General features: G+C 19.2%; 3 protein-coding genes and 1 pseudogene across 4 annotated transcripts; 2 read left to right on the top strand and 2 right to left on the bottom strand.

The window, feature by feature from the left end:
- Nucleotides 1-2,177: 2,177 nt before the first annotated feature.
- Nucleotides 2,178-4,783, top strand: PmUG01_00067400 (STP1 protein; the record flags this gene model as incomplete). Its single annotated transcript, XM_029005422.1, has 3 exons — nucleotides 2,178-2,198; nucleotides 2,328-3,314; nucleotides 3,629-4,783. 3 exons carry the CDS (start codon nucleotides 2,178-2,180, stop codon nucleotides 4,781-4,783), a joined length of 2,163 nt encoding a protein of 720 aa, XP_028859156.1.
- Nucleotides 4,784-7,692: 2,909 nt separating this feature from the next.
- Nucleotides 7,693-8,518, top strand: PmUG01_00067300 (tryptophan-rich protein; the record flags this gene model as incomplete). The annotated part of the gene is made up of 2 exons (XM_029005411.1): nucleotides 7,693-7,782; nucleotides 7,886-8,518. The coding sequence occupies 2 exons, from the start codon at nucleotides 7,693-7,695 to the stop codon at nucleotides 8,516-8,518; spliced, it is 723 nt and encodes a 240-aa protein (XP_028859155.1).
- Nucleotides 8,519-16,140: 7,622 nt separating this feature from the next.
- On the bottom strand, nucleotides 16,141-17,118 carry PmUG01_00067200 (fam-l protein; the record flags this gene model as incomplete). The annotated part of the gene is made up of 2 exons (XM_029005400.1): nucleotides 16,141-16,923; nucleotides 17,044-17,118. 2 exons carry the CDS (start codon nucleotides 17,116-17,118, stop codon nucleotides 16,141-16,143), a joined length of 858 nt encoding a protein of 285 aa, XP_028859154.1.
- Nucleotides 17,119-19,012: 1,894 nt separating this feature from the next.
- On the bottom strand, nucleotides 19,013-19,709 carry PmUG01_00067100 (annotated as a pseudogene). The gene is given in 3 exon segments: nucleotides 19,013-19,327; nucleotides 19,342-19,668; nucleotides 19,683-19,709. Coding segments are annotated over 3 exon segments (669 nt in total).
- Between the last annotated feature and the right edge of the window lie 3,622 nt (nucleotides 19,710-23,331).

Below are 23,331 nucleotides of genomic sequence, written 5' to 3'. Positions count from 1 at the left end.
AACAGTATTATTATATGTTATTTAAAGAAAATAATGTATGCTAAATAGCATTATTATATATTTATATTTTTAGCTACATGCTTTCCTACATTATATATATATATATATAGATAAAACAGATGCTTCAATCTGTTTGACCTAAAAGATTTACATATTCATTACTTATTTTACACTTAAATATAATTTTTTAAATACGTAAATAAAATAATCATAGTTATATGAAGAAATATTAAATAAATTTCGTAAATATTAATTTTTTATTATTTTAAATTAAAGATCATGAATAAACTTTAGTAGCATACAATAGATTTAATCATATATTCAAACAAAATAGAGAAAAATACATCAAGAAATAAAAAAAATTATTTTAATATATTTATAAAATATTAAAAAAAAAAAACAGAAAACATAGTTTATAAATATCTTAAAATATATTTTATGTAGTTAATTTATAATAATTCAGATGTTTCATAAAATCATATATTTTTTATGTTGCCACATGTTCATACACTATTATAAGTTCATAATATATATTATATTTACCATATATCTAATTAATATAATCAATTACAGAAATGTAAATATATAATATTTATAAAATGATAATCTATTTTCACATGAAATCTCCGTATATATCTATTAAGTAAAATGTTAAAAAGAACAAAAAAATGGCATGTATTGTAAGGGATTAAAATAAAAAAAGTAAAACAAGAGGTAAAATATTTTTATAGAATTAAATTTAAAAATAAATAATAAATTAACATAGAACATTTATACATAAATTCTCTAATCAATCATAACCATAATAACATAATTGTTTATTTAAAATAATTAGTTACAAAATTTTATTATTAATTTTATTTTTTTAATTCTCTGACCATTATTCATCACTTAAGTACTTTTTCATATGAAGCATTAAAATGAAAAAAAAATGTATGTACATTACAATAGAATATTTTATGATGCTTTTAATAAAGTTAAATTGTTCTCTAATTTTATTTATCAAATATTGTTTTAAAAAGTACTATAAATTTATGCATTCGTTTTTTTTAAATTATATATTAAATAAATATTTATTAATAGTAATATAAATATGTTTGCATATATGTATAAAATTCAAAAAAAATAATAAAAATAAATAATCTTTTAGGCTGTATATTCTAATGCACCTGTAAATAATTAAAGAAAAATAATTATGAGTCTTCAGTTTTTTTGATATCATATAATGTAATATATAATTATATTAACATGGAATTATTATATTATTATTTCTTAATGAAAGTTATAATGTATTTTACATTTTCTAATGATATATTTTAATAAGTTCCGATGTATTATATAATGCTAATTTTTAATAGGTTGTATAGATATCCGAATTTATTGTAATTTTTTAATATACCTAATTATACATTAAATAATTAATAATTTGTCTAAATTAAATCATTCAAATATAAGATTGCTAATAGCATTGTACATACGAGCATATATATGTAAAAAAATATATTATAATAAAAATATTTAACGATATAATGTAAGCCATAATTACTAGATTTTTGGGTGATTGTTATCTATAATATTAAAAATAATTTGTATATATTAATCGTATGTAAATTTTACAACTATAACAATTTAGTATAGTTTATATATTATTAATTCTCATTTCTAGTTTCATTGTAGTAAATACAAAAGAACTGTTAACATAATAGTTATTAAACGGGGAGATTTATAAAAGAAGTAAGTAACAATAGTATCGCAATAAAAAAAATATAAAAAATTGCATTACATATATAATGATAATTTTACGCAAAAAATATTATATTACATATTAACATAACTTATATATAATTTGTTATTGTCATCTATTTGATCTTTTCGTTATAGAAAAGTAATAATTTTATATAAAACATATACGTAACTGTGTTTACTATCAAAATATTATTAGTATTTATATCCAATAGACATATATTAAAACTATAAAAAGATAGGAACCATATAAAATAAATATTAATATGTTCACTCATTTTGTAGGTCTTTTACCATTATTTTTTAGTTGATTATCTTATAACTTCTGATAATAAATATATAATTATTTTTAAATTATGTTATTCATAAAATATTCGTATATGTATTTTTCGCTCACATTATATTTTACAACAGGGTATTAATATAGAGTCGTTATGGAAAAATGTTTATCCTCGGTAATATTCATTGTTGTTTAAAACTATTAAATTTAATAGTAAATTACTTATTATAAAAAAAAGTTATAATACAACTGAGGTAACAATTTACGCTCATTAAAATATTCATAATAATTCTTTTGAATTCAGGAAAGAGGTGTTCTTGGTTTAGGAGCTTTATCATACTATAGCAGATCAGAGTTTAGAATTATAGCAGAAAAAATAAAAAATGAAACTCCTTCCTTAATTAATGAGACTAATAAAAGCATTTTTAGGAGGGAATGCCTAAAATTGATTGATTTTCTAATACAGAATAAAAATGCACCACGTTACGTAAATCAAAATAAATGGGAAGGAACAATAAAAAATTGGGCAACATCTTACTTTAAGCTTATAACTAAAAATCATGGTGGATGTTTTCCAATTTTAGATAATAATGAAAAAAAAATTTTAGAATTAAATTATGAAGCACTAGATTTCTGCGAAAATAAAAATAATAAAATAAATGAAATACAATGTCTTACAAGAGGACGTAAAATTTCAGGTGAATGTGATGAGACATGTTCAAATAAAATTAATGAATATAATGCATGGATTAATGAAAAATATATCCATTTTAGTACACAGAAAGTGCTCATACAAAATAATTGCAAAAATCCACAGTCCCAATTTCCAACAAATAAATGCGATATACTTAATCCTAAAACATTTAGTAAACTTCCTGAGTGCACGGTTAAATATTCAGTTGCAAGGACACAGCTTGAATCTGCAGAAAAAAAAACAATTCCTCCAGATCCTGATCAAACAATAGATAGCGTTCAATCTAATCCTCAAGATTTACAGAAACAAGACTCGTATATTGGACATGTAGAGGAAGAAAAAACTGAAGTAGAAACTGAACAAGAACAGGTTCGACAGAATCTTGAACCTCAAACTGAGGAACTACCTTCAACAAAAGATTCAAGTACTCAAGGTGACAGCAGGGAAATTCAGGATCCTCAACCTATAAACGAACAAACATCAGGATCTGCAATTAAACAAAGGAAATCATCCGATGATACAGCATTTTCTCCAAATACGGGAGCACTGGAAGACATGATTGATTCTAAAGTTATTTCTTCATCTACTTCAATGCAAGTAAGTGTTTCACACTCTTCTGCTCCTTCTACGCCCCCTACATTTGCAGGTAACAATAAAGCTAGTTATTTTGTTATTTTAAAATAACTAAATACATTAATATATATATATTGTATACATGTTTAAAAAGATGCTACAGGTCAAGTACTGCAACGATCTAACACTCATACATCATCTACTTTAATAAGTATTATTATTATTATTGTATTTTCTTTTTTTATTAAAGTAAAATAAAAACATAAGCCTAAATATATAATAAGAATTTGATTATTCTAATAATTTATTTTATAAATGTTTTTTTTTTTTCTTTGTAGTACGCATTAATAGGGATGTTTAAGAAAAAAAAAAATATAAAAAGAAAACAAATGAAATTCCTTAGAATAAAAGTACCTTCACTATTTGATAAAAAAAGTAAGTTTTTCACAAATTATCACTTAGAAAGCCCAATATATGATGATGAAGAAATCATAAAAAAAATTAAAATAAATGAACGTAGAAAAAAAGTAAACTTGTCGAAGCAAAAAAAAGACAGATCAAAAATCATAATAGAAGTACATATGGAAGTACTCGAAGAATACAGAAATGAAAATTGGGAAAACCGCAAAGACGAATTCTTAGAAATATGCATAGATGAGTTCACAAAAGAGGATAATATAACCTATCCCAATTTAAAAGATGATGATCTAATAATAGAAAATGTTAAATGTATCAGTGATATTAAAAAACAAAATATTCTATGGAATAAATGGATACAAAGACATAGAAATCTTTCTCAAAATCTGAAAAAAGACGATTGGTTTAATAATTTGAAGGATGAATGGAAAAGAGAAGTAGCTTACATACAAGAAATGGAAGAAATAAAAAAGAAATCTTCAAATGAAACTCAAAAAGTTTCATTTTTAGAAAGAGAAAAAGATATATGGAGACAGTGGATATCAAAAAAGGGTATAATTATACAACAATATTTTGATCAGTACTGGAATAATGGATTAGCAGAGGAGTTGCAGAATATCTCAGATGAATGTGTAAATGAAGATACTAAAAATTATGTATCACTATTAAATGTAGAAGAATTGAAGCACAAAGAAAATTATGAAGAATTATGTAAATATATAAAAAAAAAATTATTAACAAAGTTTTGTATTCTCGTGCTTATAGCAGTATTAGAAGAATGTAAAAAGGAGGTAAACCTTGAAAATAGGGAATCATATTTGGATAGATCCATAAATGAATGGAAGGGAGAAGGATATTCAAGTAAAAAACAAGAAATTACAGAAAATATAATTGAATATAATAAAAATGATATAGAAAATAAAAGAAATGAGGAATTTAATGCTCATATACGGAAAGATAGTTTCAGAAATGAGATAGAAGATTGGATAAGAGAAGATGACTTATATGCAAATTCTATAGTTAGTGATAGCACAGTAGACAAATCGGATGAAATAGAAGATAAACAGTTTCTATAAATTCATAGGTATAATTCCATAATATATTTAGATGATATTTAAGAAAAAAGGCTATTAATGAAAAATATTATTTAAATTTTTTAATGTCTCTATATAATAAAGAAAATGAATATAAAGTAATAAGTAATAAAAAGAAAATATTAATCATTAAATATGAAGTTTGAAATTGAAGCACTTCAAATATATTACAATTATATATACATTTTTTATTTCTGTAATATTATCCATTAAAACAATATATTAATACTTGTTTCAATAAAAGTACTAAGATATTAATATACCTATACAAAAAAGCAGTTAATATTAATATTTTACAAAAATGTTTAACTTGGAAAAAATTATAATTTGGCATAAGGAAACAAAACAAAATAAATAAATTGTAACACTATTCTTGAATTAATACAATATTATTACAAAAATTTCTATAATTATATTTTATCCTATTACATAATAATATGTAGTTATTTTCACATTTAGAAATATATTTATTTGTATATTTTTTACATTCCCATAATTCGACTGTTTTATGTTTTAATTTATATAAAAATTTTGTTCACAAAAAAAAAAAAAATGAAAAAAACTCCTTATGGAAACATAATGATAATTTGCAGAAAATTTATATTATAAGTTACATTAAAAAAAAATGTATGCTATATACTTAATGAAAACATCTTAATCTGTTATGTGTTAATTGATGTTTGCATATTAATAGCGTTCATTTATTGTATATCTTTAAACACTTATCTGTTAGATATATTTGTGTTCTTTTAAATTATTTATTTTTTCTCCAAATTAAAATATTAAATTTAAAAATTCCATTTCTTAATGACGAAATTCATTTTCTCCATAGTATATATTGCATAATAAACGAAACACATTCACACATATATATATATATATATTGATAAAAAGAATATTTTTCCATTCATAGGAAAATAGGAAAAAGATAGCATAAATCATTTTGCTTTATATTTTACTACAACTGTGGGAGCCATTCTCCATTAGTAAGTGTTATATAATAATATTTCTAAAGGACTGTATTATTTATTGTATTACTTATAAATTGCTAAAATGTAAAATAATTATTATTAATGATTTATAAAATATTATTAAAACTAACAACTTTATAGTAAATCATGGAAATGATATATCAAATCCATTTTGCAATATTATTATTCATTTGCCATGCTATGCTATGTTATATAAATATATTTTATGATATTATCATCTTCTGTCCTCACTACAACATGATATTAATTAATTTTTAACTAAATACTCACTTTCACATTTAATAAGTTAATTTTTCCTTTTAAATATAAACCCCTTTTTACCTTTTCGCGCATATTTCAACAACCATAAAATGTTTGGTACCCATATTTTTTATAATATTTTACTTCCTATTAGAAAAAAATTTTTTAAAATATTTTTTAAAATTATTCTAAAAATATTAATTAAAATTTTTTAATATTACAATTCTTACAATATATTAATAAATAAAAAAAGTCTTTATTATAAAATTTTATTAATATAACAAATAATATTCCTGTTATTAATGTATAATAGTAAAAAATTATACAAGTAAATTGTTATTCCGTTTTCTTTAAAATTATTAAAATTCATACCAAACAAAGAGATATATAATAATATTTTCTTTGGATATTTCATTATATTTATTCTTATTTTTTAATATCAGGAATATTCAATCAGTAAAAATATAAAATAATAAAAATATGTAAATAATATTTCTTTTAATTAAACAAATTGTGTCAAAAATAATGGCACGCATCAGAATTTATTTTACAGAACTTCGTTTATTAATAAAAAAAAATTGGACAAAAAATATAAAATATGAAGCAAAAAATAAAATAAAAAAATGAAACAATAATTAACATAAAAAAAGGAAAAAATAATTAACAAAGTTTAAAAAATTAAGATATAAAGTAAAAAGAGAATAAAAATAAAAAACTAAGAATATATATACTACATAAAATAAATTCAGAAAATAATAGAACGATTAGAAAAATAAAAAACAAAATTAAAAAAATTCCTAAAATAATGTAAGTAAATTTTTGAAAAAAAGTGTAAAAAAACCTAAGGAAAATATAATCCATTTTAAATGTTAAAAAGTTTTTTTTTAATTCCTTATTATTATTCCCTTTATAATTGTCAATTATATTTAAACATAATTTAAGTATAAATTCAATATTGTAATTTTTATTTTTTTGTATTTTTTTCTAATTTAATTTTTATCTTCATTTCTAAATTATTATATTTATTATAATCACATAATTACGAAGAAAAATATTTTTGTAAAAAAAAAGAAATTATAATAATAAGAATGTTAATGAAGGGGTAACGTATTTATTAATAAAACATGTATGGATAATATTGATGATATACTTATATGTTAAAAAGTAACGAATGTGATTACCTATTATAACGCTTGAAATTTTATCTTTCTATCTATATCTATATATATATATATACATATACATGTTTAGTTTAAGTTTTACAATAATCCTATAATTTATTATTATTTATATTTTAAAATTAAATATTTAAAAAAAAAATAATAAAAAAAATAATTAAATATTATTAAAATATTGTAAGTTGACACAGGTACATAAATAAATATTTAATTACATTTAAGTAAATATAGGTGTTTCTCTATAGAATTGTTTTAACCTTATTATAAAAATTATAATAAATTTTTTGGATCCATATTTTTTTCATTGAAAAATTTTTATTTTATTATTTTTTTTTAAATAGTAATTTAAATACTTTTTGTAAACCATTTTCTCATGTTCCGCGTTATTTTTATACTTATTATTTTAGAGTTCATGCTTTTGTAATTTAATATATTATATTGAAAAATAAATAATATAAAATAAAACTATAAAATATTTAAGATGAAATCAATACTCTTTTTTGTATCAGCTTCCGCTGTTATATTTAAATTATCTTCTACCTCTGAAAGTGTTAATGGTTGCTTTAGTGGGGTAATATAAAATATTTCAAATAAATATATTTAAATTTTAGTTAATTCTATTTAAAAATTATGTTAATATAAAAAACATATATTCTTTTTTATATTTTATTTAGATATGTAGTGGAAAAACAAAACCTGCACTTTGTAAATCTTATACTACTTCTGAAGATATGCCAATAGCATATTTAAGACAAACGATAGAGAAAAACATTCTATCAGAAGAATCACGTAAAACATTTGATTGGGAATTATGGTTGAGGAAACAGGAAAAAGAAATGATAGAAGATTTTGAAAAGGAACATGCTGCTTTGTTAAAAAACAAAAATGAAGCATTTAATAATTTTTTGAACAGATTAGAGGAAAAATGGTCGCATTATAATCCCAGAATGCACGAAGAATATCAGTCAGATCTTTATGATGTATGTTCTAACTGGAGTGACGATGAATGGATAGAGTGGTTCAGAACACGTGGATTAGACTATATAATATCAGATTTTGAAAGTTGGTTCAACGAAAATATAAATGTGTCCGCCTACAATAAAATTATGACATCCAAATTGACTAACTGGAGTAAAAGGAAGAAATGTGAATGGAATTCAGATCCAAATAGATATTACGAAGCGCTTTATTGGATACGTTGGAATGAAAAAGCATTATATGAAGATCCAGATATTAATATAAAAGTTTCAGCCTATTTATATTGGGTAAAAAGAAAAAAAATGAAAAGAAACAGTGGGACCGTTTAATTAAGCGTTTTAAAAAAAAATATGTAGATTATAAAAACTCAGCGTTGACACAGTGGTGCAAAAAAACTACGGGGGCTTATAATAATTGGTTAACATCCTTTTATATAAATTGGATAGAAAATAAATACTGGAATTGGTGGATTATAGAAAAAAAGATGAAATAGACTTGTGAATAAAAATAATAAATATTATATTAAAATGAACGGAATGTAATTACAAAATTTTGTTCTATTTAATTTCCAAGGTGGATATTTCATCATGCAAAAATGAAGGCTAGGAGACAGAAAAATATGCATAATGAAAAATATATAAAATAGAGATTTATAAGTTAACTATTTTTCATAATAGAGCCAAGTGAAGTGAATATCTTATATTTTTCTTAAAGGAAGAAGATGGCTATTCTAAAAAAAAAAAAGTAGAATAAAAATAAAGCTGGATCACTGAAAACAAAAATTGAAGAGGGTAGTGTTTACATTTGAAAAATCACATTAACTCAAAACATAGAATACTATATAATGGTAAATGTAATTTTAGAAACCTAAATAAAAAATCAATATTTATTTTTAAATTTATTAGCATTTATTGTATTTGTGTTTAAATAGTGTTTACTTTTTTACATTTTTTTTTTGTTATTGAATTTATTTAGTATATGTAAAATATAATATTTTAAAAAAGTACTTTTGTTTTTTTCTTGTAAGTCATAAAAATAATTTAATATTTATAATCATATATACCATTATGTGTTTTTATTACACAGATAATTCTTAGTTATTACTATATTTATTTCCATATATCATAATCATACTTCTATAATTAGTATATCTCATATAATTAAACACTTTTTTTATATTTAAATTTATTAGTGAGAATATAAACATTTCATTCTACAGTTAAAATTAAAAAAAAGAGTATATAAACCCACATTTGAATAAATTTTTTTATCTCATTAATATTAAAAAAAAATTGAATAAAAAAAAAGCGTACTTTGAACCATATAACATGAGCTTTGTTTAATTTATAAAAGTATTTATATAAATTACCCTCAATTTATTGACTTAAAGGTTATTATATTTTTATTAGATAAATAAGAATTAATAATCATTTTTAATCATAATGTGCAACATTATGACATTTAATAATATTATTCAAAATTATATGTATGAAGTTTTTGTATTATTTTATATAATATAAATTGAAAGAATTACACTTTATATATTTAACTATTATTATAAAGGATTAAAATATTTAAATACTTTCTAGTACATTTTTATATTTATTTTATTTATTATACTTCTGGAAGATGGTTTTCAATTAATATATTTTTTTTTTTCTACAGTCGCAGAGTTAATATATTATCTAAAATTTTATTATTTCCTTTTTTCTTCATTTCTTCTAATAAAGTATCCCTTTAAAAATATATTTCATTGTATTACCTCTTTACATAGAAATATATATCCTTTTTTTTGTTTAATTTTTAATAACAAAAAATAAAAGTTACTAATTTTCCCTTTTTTTTGGCATTATCAACATATATTGTAACTCAATATTCCATATTAACGAAAAATTAAAAATTATATAATTTAACATATATAGAAATATGTTCGTAGACAAAACATACATATCTTAAATTCACTTATATACATGTCAAATATTAAGAATATAATACGTGAGATAGATGATATTCTATGAGAATGGACTACAATGATAACGTTTATATATTCTTATTGAAAAATTGACTGATAACTTGAAAACTATTCATAAAAAAGCAAAACAATGGAAAAATTAGTAGATAATTTACAAAAATCCTATCTACATTAATATTTCGAGACTACAAAAAGAAGTAAAAATGGATAAACTCTTTTATTTAATTAATAGAAGTATTCCTTTGTTAAGAAAAGGAAAAATAATAAACAATGGAATTTATAGCTAAATGAATAAGAAGCTTTGAATTAGAAAAAACATAAAGGTAAATCAAACAAGTGTTATATCTAAAAATAAATATTAAAACATTTATAAAATTTGCCTCTATTTAACTACTAAAGATGTTACGTTTCATGGTTTCATTATTTAGATTTTATGCTTAGGATTCTGTGCTTAAGTTTCAAATTTTACATTTTAATTACGCACGCAATAAATACAATAAAACGGAACCTTGAAAATATGTTAATCAGCCGTATTTTTCATTAAATAGTAATCATAAATGTTCAATACATTAACATAAGTTAGTATAATTTTAAAAAACTTTTAAATAATTGAATTTATAATAACACTTAAATAAAATCTGCATAATTAGAACTATATACCATAGTTATTTAGTAGACAATAAAATATGCATATAATTCTCACCATAATAATAGAGTAATATAATAATGCTACACAAAGCATATGAAAAAATAAAAAATTAACTAAATTACACAAAAATATAACTTATAAGATATATTATCCATAAAATATATATTTAATTATTATTAATTCAGCAATTCTGTTACATTATATATATAATAAATTTAGGATATATTAAACTAATAGCAAAGAAATTATAAAGATATTATATATAATTTTTGAAATATCTAACTCAACATAAATTAATAATATTTATATTAATAGAAAAACATACTTTGGCTATGAAGAATATATGTATCTATTATAAAACTATCATTACAAATGCTTGGATAGATATCTTGTTCTATAAATATTCATCCATTGAAATAATAAATAAAAAAATACAATATATAAACAAAATATAAGTGACTAAATATTTTATGAGTATTAACCCTTAATGCTCTTAATATAAACATAAAATATAACATATCTAACTTGTCCATAAGCACATACATTTTTTGTAAAAAATGTTGTTATACCATTGTTAATTTGAAAACATTAGTTATATGTTCTCATTCTATTTTCTCTAATTACTAATCAAAATTATATGTATTATTATTTTAAAATATGAATACAATAAGCATACAATAATATTGTAGCAAATTAACAAAATGATTATATAACTTTGGAACATCTACATACAATAAAACATAACTACTTTTATATTTATTATCAGTAACAAATTATATATATTTTATATACCTCAATTATTCCATCTGATATAAAAATTTTATATTCTCCTAATTTATAGTATATTGTTAATTATTACATTCTAAATAAATGAAAATATTACCTATTAATATCTGTTTAAAACTAATTCACAAATTTAACCTTTCAATGATATAAAAAATAAAATAAATATATAATATATTTATATAATATCAATATAATATATATTAAAATAAATTATAAAAAATAGAATCAACAATACAATCAGGGATTTTAATGATATAATAATTGGTTTTTACTTTTCAATAATTACGAAGTTTCATAATGCACAAAATATAAAACAATCATAAATTTTTCATATTTAAAAAAGATATTATTTTATTATATATTTATATTTTAATAATTATGTAATAAGAAAAACACCAAAAGACTTATAAGAATATTTTTTACATAAATATATTTTCCTACATACAGCTCATAAAATATTATATAAAATAAATAATAATAAAGTTTTTGTGTAAAAATATATCTTTATATATATGACAATGCAAAATCGCGTGCTCACATATTTTTATTATATACTAAACAAAACAAATTTATTTTTAATTTAAAACAAATCATATATATTCTTTAATTACCTTAACAAATAATAATTTTAGAATAAAACAATTTACATAATAGAAGACAGTAATTGTTAGTTAAAATATAATTTAACTGAGATCTAAAAAATAATATTAATAATTCTATTATTTATTTATTTATTTTGAAAGTACAGACATATATTATTCGTGGAAATCTATTTATATGTACAAATATAATTACTATAATAAGTATTTTTAGTTAAACTTAAATCATATGTTAAAATACTAATAGGAAAAATTTTAAAAGTTCAAATTCGCAAAAAAATATGGAACATATTTATATTCTTGTGTATTTAAAAGAAGTGTTAAACTCATGTAAATTTTTAATATATTAGAAATTTTAAGCATGCTTATTAAGAATATAACTAAATATATTACAGGTTTTACTTAAAATCAAAGACTGAATTACACAAAAATATACGTTTACTATTATCCATTTTACTCAGTAATAAATTTAATTTTGCTATATTTTTCATTATTCCTTAACATATTACAAATTCCTGTTACAAGCAGAATTATCGATATAACTATAAGTATACCAAATAATGTCAAAAATATATAAGCATTTGTTGTTTTCCCCCACTCTCCTACAAATTTATACAATGTTTTCCATATATTACCCTCACTAAGAGATTCCCATCCATTATTGATATAATTTAATTTTCTTAATAAGTGTATACCTATTGCAAACAAGTAAAAAATGACATAGCAACTATATATCCATAATTTTAAAATATTATTTTATTATTACTTTTCAAATAATTAAATTTATATAAATATGTTACATTTTACCAATTCAATGAATAAATATAACTTGAAAAATATATTATATATTTTTATCTTAATATTATTCAAAAAAAAACTAATATTCATTAAAATAAAATAATATTAATTCATTGATACATATAAAAATAAATTATTATTTAATGTAGTTCACTAATTAAATAATTTTTCTTTAAACATTTTAAGAGTAAACTAATAAAAATATATGTTATATATTGTTACGCGGGTAGAATTCTTATACAATAGAGAATATAGATAATATATATATATATGTATATTATATTTTTTTACATATTAAAAGAATAATTGATAATTTTAAGGATGCTAACTTATTAATAAATATAACTTTAAAATAATTATATATTGGGATAATTTGTTGTATTTTTCTTATATCATACACTTTACTATAATATTAAAATAAAATTAATAATTGTAGTAATAAATAAATATAGCAATATTCTGTATAAAATTTTTTATTAAATTATTTATAACACTTTCATTAGTTACTACTTAAGCACATGTGTTCTTTTATTATATATAATTTGTTCAAAAAATGCAATTTATTCTATTTAATGTATTAAGAAATATTTATTTTAAAGGATAAAAAATATATATTATTTATTTATTCATAATAATATTGGAAAATAATATGCTCAAATAAAATAAATTAAATGAACTTCCATTTTTTTTAAATGAAATATTTAATTACATAGACTTAATATTTTTAATATTTTATTAATTAAATATATATATTTACAAATAATATTAAAATAATAGTAAATAAAAATAAAGAAAGGGAGATAACTGGTAAAAATTAATGTAGAAATATTAAATGTAATTCTATTAGTTTTATATATTTCAAATAAAATATATTTACAAATAACAATTTGCGGTTTATAATATATACATAACTATAAGAAAAGGTGTTAGATTTATTTACTGAAATGCGTGATTTAGCAATTTTTCTTTTGAAAACATTAAAACGAACATATTATGTATTTATTTATTCTTCTACAAATAAATAATGTCAGCAATATAATTTAGTGATATAATTTAAAGAATGAATGTAAATAAATAGTATTTGGCTAAATATATCTTTATGCGAAAGGATGTTTTGTGTTAATATATTTCCCGTCTTTAATTATTATATCTAATAATTTAATACTTATATATATATTATCTGTAAAAAATATTATTGTAAGTATGTAATATTAAAATATTTTATTTTTCATCTAATATATTACTATTCAATGGAAATAATTACTTTATTATAAAAAATCAAAAAAATTAAAGTAAAAATTCTATATTTATATTGAAAAGAAAAAGCATATGAAAAAAAAATTATTTTGCTTTTATTGTTTAGAACCACTTGTAGAGTTATTGTGAATTTATAAGTACTCTTAATATTTTTAACTTTGTTGATGCTATAATTGATTTATTCATACTTTTACATACATTTAATGCATCCTTCTAAAATAGATATTAACCAATTTTAAAAACTTATAATATACATATATAACTTCTTAAAAAGGTATCTTATATATAATTGAATTCTTCAAAATATTTACATAAATTAAGAATTTATCATCCTTAAAATTGTTTCCTTCCTAAAAAATTTTTTGAAAATGCTTTTTATTAATTATTTATATATATGCCTAAATTGGTATATTTTTCTCAAATTAAAGTATAATGTGTGAAGAGTTTACATGCATTAAATATATTTAATTTTATCCTAATTAAATAACTATATGGTGAATTATGCTTGTACATAGATATTCTTATTTATTATTCAATGTTTCTAGCATTCAATTGTATATTCAATATTTTTTTAGTTATTGTGTTCTTCTAAATATATCATTCATATTAATATATTGTTTATCTTATAAATATAAAGTTCAATATTATACCTATATAATGAAAATAATTTTTCTTCTTTCAATATTATTTTTTCTAAATAATAATAAAAATATATATTTAAAATGAAAAATTTAATCCATAACATTTTAATACTATGTATACCTTTATTATTTTTTCTTAAAAATGTTACATTTTTTCGTTTAAACTGTCAGAAGTTAAGCATTAACAAACGCTATATAGTTTAATAATAAATAATATGAATGGAATTTCATGATTTTATTCATGTGCCTTTATAATATTGTAATTTATATAGTTTCTATATTTACATGTATCTATAAAATTAACTCATTTAATATTCTATGTGCTCAAAGATTGTAGCAGTTAACATGAATATAAACAAGTTATTAGGAAACAAAAAATAACGTTCTGTTAATTTTATGATTACAATTTACACTTGTCGTTATAGGACTTTATATTTCCCTAAGATTGATTTCATATGTATAATAAGTTTAAATTATAAATTTTTTATATATGTATATATTTAACATGTTTTAATACTATCATATATTGTACTAATAAAAATAATTATATAATGATTCATTAATATTAACATGGTACTTTATTTTATTTATGTGAAATGATAATTCACGTGTATTAATATATGTCTCTGCTATATTATATAAACTATCATATATAAAAAGAGAAATCGTATAGTATATTTTAAATAATATTACATATAAATATCAATGCAAAAATATATATTCACTTAATGACATTAAACAAAAGACAACAAATATATATTTACAATTTAAAAACAACAATACACTTTTTTTAAGTATTCCCACAAATAATAATTTCATTCTAGATTAAAAGAAAAAATATAATATACAATTTCTTATAGATAGAATATAAATTAACTAGAGACTTAAAATTATATGGGTTGTCCTATTATATATTAATTATAATTCATAAACTTATATTTTATATTATAACCTATTTAATTACACAAATATGTATATTGAAACATAATATTTTAGTTAAACTGAACAAATACATAAAAGTATACACTTAACAACATGAAAAAATTCAAATTGTAGAAAAATTCTAAGAAGATAATATTATCTGATTGTAGTGCACAAAAAATAACATTTACACCAAGGTTTATACTCAAAATTATAAAATTTAAGCAATTATGGGTATAATTAATAAATACATAACTAAAGATATTATAGATTCACTTTTATGTTAACTAATTTACTGAATAAAAAAGCATATATCATTTTATTCTTTTTATCTTTTCCTAAATTTAATTTTTTCATATTTCTTAACTTTTTTATGGTAGTAAACAACTCTTAATATGAGAGTTATACCTAATATAATGAAAGGTAAGAAATACACTACAATACCAAATAAATTATTTAAGGTACATAATTCAGTACATTTACTATCTCCGCTAGGTGGATGGTGCTTGCAGTTCCATGATGCGCATTGAGTCAGCCATGATGGTAAATAATCCTTCAACGTTTTTGCAATACTCGATAACGATTTTATATGGTCCCACAAACCTATATGATACCATAGTCCCCCTGTGTTAGGAGATATTAAACCCATTGTTAAATCTATCATGAGTACAGCTATAAAAAATAGGATCAATAATATAGGTAAAGCAAATCGTAGTCCATATTTTTTACGTATTACTCTTGTATAAGTCTTATCGCTAATTGTCCTATTATTTTTAAGAAAATCTAAATAATCCAGTTCTTTGAAAATTTTTGATTCAAAACGAGAATATTTGTTTGTTTCAAATATACATGATTTATTTTTATTAGCTTGTTTATATCCCTCTGTATTCCTTAATAAACTTCCATTTAATTCTGTTATTTTTGTTGTTGTCCCTTTTTCGTCATTTGATATATCTCCTTTCTTGGGCATTCCTATATTTTCTTTATTTGCTTTTAACTCTAGAGCACTTAAATTCTTAGGCTGCCTACATTTTCCTAATAATCGATGAGCTCTTGTATTTAATTCCCTGTCAAATATGCAATTGTTGTTTGAGGAGTTGTCGAACGTAATCTAAAAAAAATAAAGTAATTATTAGTTATATAAAATTAAATAATTTTATATAAATAAACGAAATAAATAGAATACTAAAATTATGAATAACATGAATATTATATAATAATGCTTTCTTACTTTATCTTTGTTAAAATAGTACATCCAAGTTACAAACATAAAGATAGAAAATTTAAAGAAAATAATTATTTTCATTTTTTTTTCAATATATATTTTTAATGCTGTTCTATATTAACTAACAAATTAACAATAATATAATATTTTTTTAATGATACGGACATTATGTTTATTTATTTAATTTTTTTTTATATTTTTCAGTAAAAATAGAATAAAACGAATGTTATTATATAAAATTTTTTATAAGGAAAATAATGAAAAGTAATTATAAAAATATATTATGCATATTTTATCATAATTATATTTATAAAATAAAAATGTTCATTAGAATAATATAATTCGATTACTTTAATAAATATTCAAAATACATAAATTAATTATATAAAATAATAAATTATTTAAATGTTTTATTTATTAATCCTTTTATTATTTAAGTAAAAAAATAAATAATTTTTTATTATACCTAAATATTCAGTTTATATAGAAGATAGAATATATAGAACATAGAGTATGTGGAATATAGAGATTACATGATTTTTTATATTTTTGGATAATAGTAACTAATTTTAACACTGTTTCAAAAATAATTTTAATTTTATAAAATGTTTAATTTGAAAAAGCAAGATGTCGTAGTTAAAAAAAATTAATTATTATAATAATGTAATAAATGTAATGATGAATGAAAAGATAAATATTGTGTACACCATTTTAAAATGTATTAAATATTACTTGTTCACTCCTTAATTTCGTATAATATATATAAAAGTTCCAATTAATATCATACTATCAAATCCATAAAACAATATACATATAAGTATTAAAAAAAATTAGAATTGTTTATTTTTTTAAAAAAATTTTTTAAAGACAAAAAATCCAATAAAGTTTTATTTATACTATTATGTGTAAATGAAATATTTCAAAATTCTTCAACTATATTTTATTATTTTGTTTTAAATAAATATATATGAATAGAAGAAAATTCAGTTTAATAAAAAAAATATATATATATATATAATATATATATGTATATGTTACAAATGAACTAGTAATAACTCATTAAATTTATCTAATTAATTTAAAATTTTAATTATATGAAAAATTTTCTAAAACGTATAGTTTATTTATATGGTAATTATTAACACAATATACATTTATGTAATTTCTCTAAAACTTAATTGTATTATTATACTCAATAACATATCAATAAATAGTTAGAGCTCTTCTTTTAAATGTAACTGTTTGAAATCTTTAGGTTAGTATTTATAAATAATACGTAATTAAAAGGGTATGTTCTTTTATTATATATAATATTGTAGTTATAAAAAGCGAAAAATTTAAACGTCCGTTAAAAAGATTTTTATAATAGATATATTTTTTTACACATTTTTATAAATTATATTTCACATAATAAATACTAAGTTTTCCTTTTAGAATTATATATACATATGTATGTGTCCATATATCAAAATATATACATTACTTCCCATAGAATACAAAACAAGGCACATTTATCTTTAATTTAACATTAATATTAGATTTTCTTAAAAAAATACTATATGGTAATTTTAGATTATAACAGAATATAAAATAAAAATAAAAATGATCTAGTACAAATATTAATTATTGCATTTCTAAAAAATTATACGAATTGTACTACTAAGGACTAATTTTGAAGAACAAAATTATAAATACATAGAAATATATTTAAATGGACAAATATATAAATTATGCCATAAGGTTTAATCAATATACAATTTTAATTTAAAACACATTCAAAAATATTAAAACAATCAAATTCTAAAAAAAACAAAGAAAATATATATTTGTGTTTGTGTATTAAATAGATTGCACATACTCTTGTGCATTTAATATATTTTAGATATAATATATATCCTTATTAATATATTACTATAATTGCTATAGTTATTACTTCGTATTAAAGACATCTTTACAGAAAGATATACATTACTTATTAGTTATTATACTCATTAATTATCTTAATTTTACTATATTTTTCATTATTCCTTAAGATTATATAAATCCCTATTATAAGCATAACAGATAATATTACAATAAGTATGCTAAAATATACTATATAAGAATAGGTATCCATAATATTTGTCATCTTTTCTATAGCATCATAGAAAAAATTCCCTACTGTATTATTTGTAATCTCCGTCCATTTAATATTATTCAAAAATGTTAATCCTGGTGATAGGGGAATTCTTACACCTACCAAGAAAAAAAAAAAAAACATAGCTACTCCAAATCCGTAATTTCTAAATTTTATTTTTTTAAAGCTATATCTCCAATTCTCCTTCTTTTCTCCAAAAAATCATCATATCCTTTTTTTTTAATCCATTTTTTGCCAATATGAACATGTTTTCCATCAAACAATCCATTATTGTAATCAATAACATCTGTATAATATTCGGCATTCTTTAATAAACTTCTATTTGTTTGTTTGCTTTTTCTTTTGTCCGCTTTTTCATTAATATATATAGATATTTTTTCATTCACTCCATTTTTTAGAAACTTTTCTTTCAAAAGAAAATTATTTAAATTATCCTTTTCATATTTTCCTAGTGATCGATAATTTCTTCAATTTAACTTACCAAGATGGTAATTATCATTCATGAATTTGCTAGATATACTCTAAACAGAAAAAATAAATATTTATTATTAAAACGATTATATAATATAATGCTAGAAAAAATGTTAATAAAAATAAAAAAACACTACAAATATAATAAACATAAATATAGTTAAATTATATAATAATGCTAGATCCTGATTAAAATAGCATATCGTGTTAAAAGGAAAAACGAAACTATTTTCATAGAAATAAGAAAGTTTTTTTCGTGTTCCATAATATAAATCATTAATATTTTATTATATTAAGAGAAAAATAAATTAACGAATATATACTTCCAGTGATAATGTATGCTCTATTTATTTAAACAATTATTTTTATTATTTCTTCAAAAATAAATTATAAATTGAATATAAATATTTTATATTTTACTATAAATACAATGTAAAACAACATTAAATATATACTTTATAGTTTTTATCCTAATGTTATTTAAAAAAAAAATAGATATCCTTGAAATATAATAAATTGAATGCTTAAATAAATATTCAAAATATGTAATTTATTTATTTAATTCAGGTCACAAATAAAATAATTTTTTTATTAATCATCTTCACAATGAACTATAAATTAAAATGTTCATTCTTTTTTATATATATATAATGAGTTGATGTACTATACAGAATTCAGAGTATATATATATAATATATTCCTCTGTACATTAAGATTATTACTAATAATTTAAAGGATTTTTTCCTATTAATAATTCTAATTTTATAAATATTATATTCCGGAAAAACTGATTATCTTTAATAATAAATTAATTATTATAATTTTGGTATTATTAAAAGAATACAAAAACTTATATTGTGTCATTTATATAACGTGAATTAATTCCTCCACAAACACATATAATTTTTTATGTTGTATTATTTTCCTTAGAAAGTACACATTATACGATATTACAAAATCTATAAAGAAATATTTATTTTAAAAGTAAATAAGGGATGATTTATTATTTTTTTTTTTCATATTTATTTACTATTATCATTTTTATTAATATTTAATTTATACCACTATTTGTAAATAACGAATATTTGAACTCATCTTCTAAATTTGTTTATTTTTTTATAATTAATTATATATATTTAGATGAAATATTAATAGAGTAAAAAAGAGGGAAAAAAAAAAGGGGTTAAGGATAAAATGGATATAAATATTGATTAAATTTCCATTTTTTTAAAATATATCAAAAGTAATGAATGTACTCCTAATATGCAATATATAATATTTACATAATAAATAAGAAGGAATAAGAATATAATCTACTAATATAAATGATTTATTAACTTATTTAATTATTATTTTAGAACAAGTATATTATTTTTAATATATCTTGCTGTAAATATCTACAGCTGAAAAGATATTTTGTAGGTGGACTGTAGTAGAACTCCTTAAATATTTAAATAATAAATATTTTAGCGAATATAATTCTAATATCTATAAAATATTATTTAAAAAATTTTATGGCCATTTTATATTATTTTCATTAAGCGTATAATTTAAAAAATATTATATATATACAAACTATAGTAATTATGTGGAATAAAACTTTATATTATTTTTATTAAAGAGTAAAAAATTACATGTAAATGAATATAAAAAAGAAAAATATATCTAATTTTTAATATCTAAAAATTACATTATTAAATTTTTATTGATTTAATATATATATATTATTGTAGTAACATTTATGAAAAAACTAATTTATTTTCTTTTAGCATTTTCATAAACTGTCCATCAAAAATTTTACTTACCGATAATATATCAATATGAAAAATACCTTATCCCATATAATATATATGTAATTATGCTGTACATAAAACTTAGATAATAAATTAAGGCAAATAAACTCTGCATAAATAAAATCCTATTTAACATTTATTTGTAATTGAACCTTTTCAATTTAGTTAGATTCACGGTTTTTAAAACATTTTATGAGATATCCTTTTAAGAAATAAATAAATATTGTATAAATGATTTATCATATTCTCAAATTAATAAATCCTAAACCCACAGTTTAATTTCTGTGGAAAATGCACAATTTTCTTATTATTACGTATATATATAATATGTCAATAATTTTTTTTTTTTTTTTTTATATACATGTCCTATTAAAGTTTGTACGTTCACATGCTATGCCTTTTTTATATAAAATAAAATAAGATAATTATGTTTAAAATTTACAAATAAACATGAAAATATAAAATATTTATAAATTTCACCTTTAAAAATATTATTTTCATATATACACAATCAATATATTACCATATTCACCAAAAAAAAAAATTCATTAAAGCGTTCAATTTTTATGGAGTCTTATATCTTATTTATATGGTTTAAATATAATTTACACAGATACCTGAATATCGACTTTTTGGAAAAAACATAATACTTTTTAATTTTTCCTTTTTTATAAATTTACTCATAAATTTAATATTTTACTATTTCTAAAAATTTTGCATATTTGAATAAACACATATAATTTTTCCATGTACAGTGAACAAATATGACTAATTACATAATAATTTCATAAATATAATTCTTGCACAAAATGGAACTTATATACATGTTCAATTAAAAAACCATAGTTATGAATATTATGCTGATAAAAATCATATTACCTAGTCCAAAAGTGCAACATCCTATTTTTCAATATCCTACAGGAATATAATCAATTTCAATTAATTCCAAATCTCGTAAAACTGTCACTTAGAAAGTTATAATATTGAGAAATGGCACCTACTAATTATACTACATATGAAGTTGATTCCTTATTTCCATTAATTACATTAACATTTATTCTAATATTTATTTTTATTTTTTTTTCTAACAATAAAAATTATTCCAATTAAGTATATTAATAATCTACTAGATTCACTATTTTACGCCACTAAATTACCATTTTTATAGTACTGCATTTACGAAAATGTAATTTTCTTTTAAATGTTTTAGTTTGTCTGTATATTTTCACTTTATATAATACAAAAAAAGTAAATATTTTGAAATATCTTGATGAATGCAAGGATCGTATAATAATAAATAGTACTAAAGATGATAAAACTATTCTTGTAACAGTAGATATTATATTATATATTATACTGTAAAAAATTATAATTTATAAATATTCAACAATAAATATATTCGTTCATATAAAATAAAATATTAAAAGAGTTAAATGAAATTTATTTTAAAAATGCACAAAAAAAAAATGTCAATAATTCATTTAATTATAATATTTCAACGTAATATTATAAATGTATGTTCTATGGAAAACTACAAAAGTCTCATGCAAAAAGGAGCCTTTAATTGAGCCCAAGTATATAATGAACAAAATATAAAAAAGTATATATATTTTAGGAAAATGTATATATTTAATAAAGTGTAAAAAAATAATAAAATATTAATATTAATTAGACAACCAATACTAACGTTAGTACTAAAAATCAACATATATAGTATATGTAGTATTTATTCCAAAAAATATATTTATATAATATATACATATATATATGTATAAAAACAATTCTAAAAATAAATAAGAATAAATTTTATCACTAAGCATAGTAGAAAAGGAAAAGATTCATTAATTTAGCTAATAAAATATGTAATAAGAATTGATAATTCTAGTAATTTAT

This window comes from Plasmodium malariae (assembly GCF_900090045.1).
Source record: "Plasmodium malariae genome assembly, contig: PmUG01_00_39, whole genome shotgun sequence".
NCBI classification, from domain to species: domain Eukaryota; phylum Apicomplexa; class Aconoidasida; order Haemosporida; family Plasmodiidae; genus Plasmodium; species Plasmodium malariae.
Note: the sequence above shows the minus strand (reverse complement) of the source record. Positions and strands in the feature narration are given on the sequence as shown.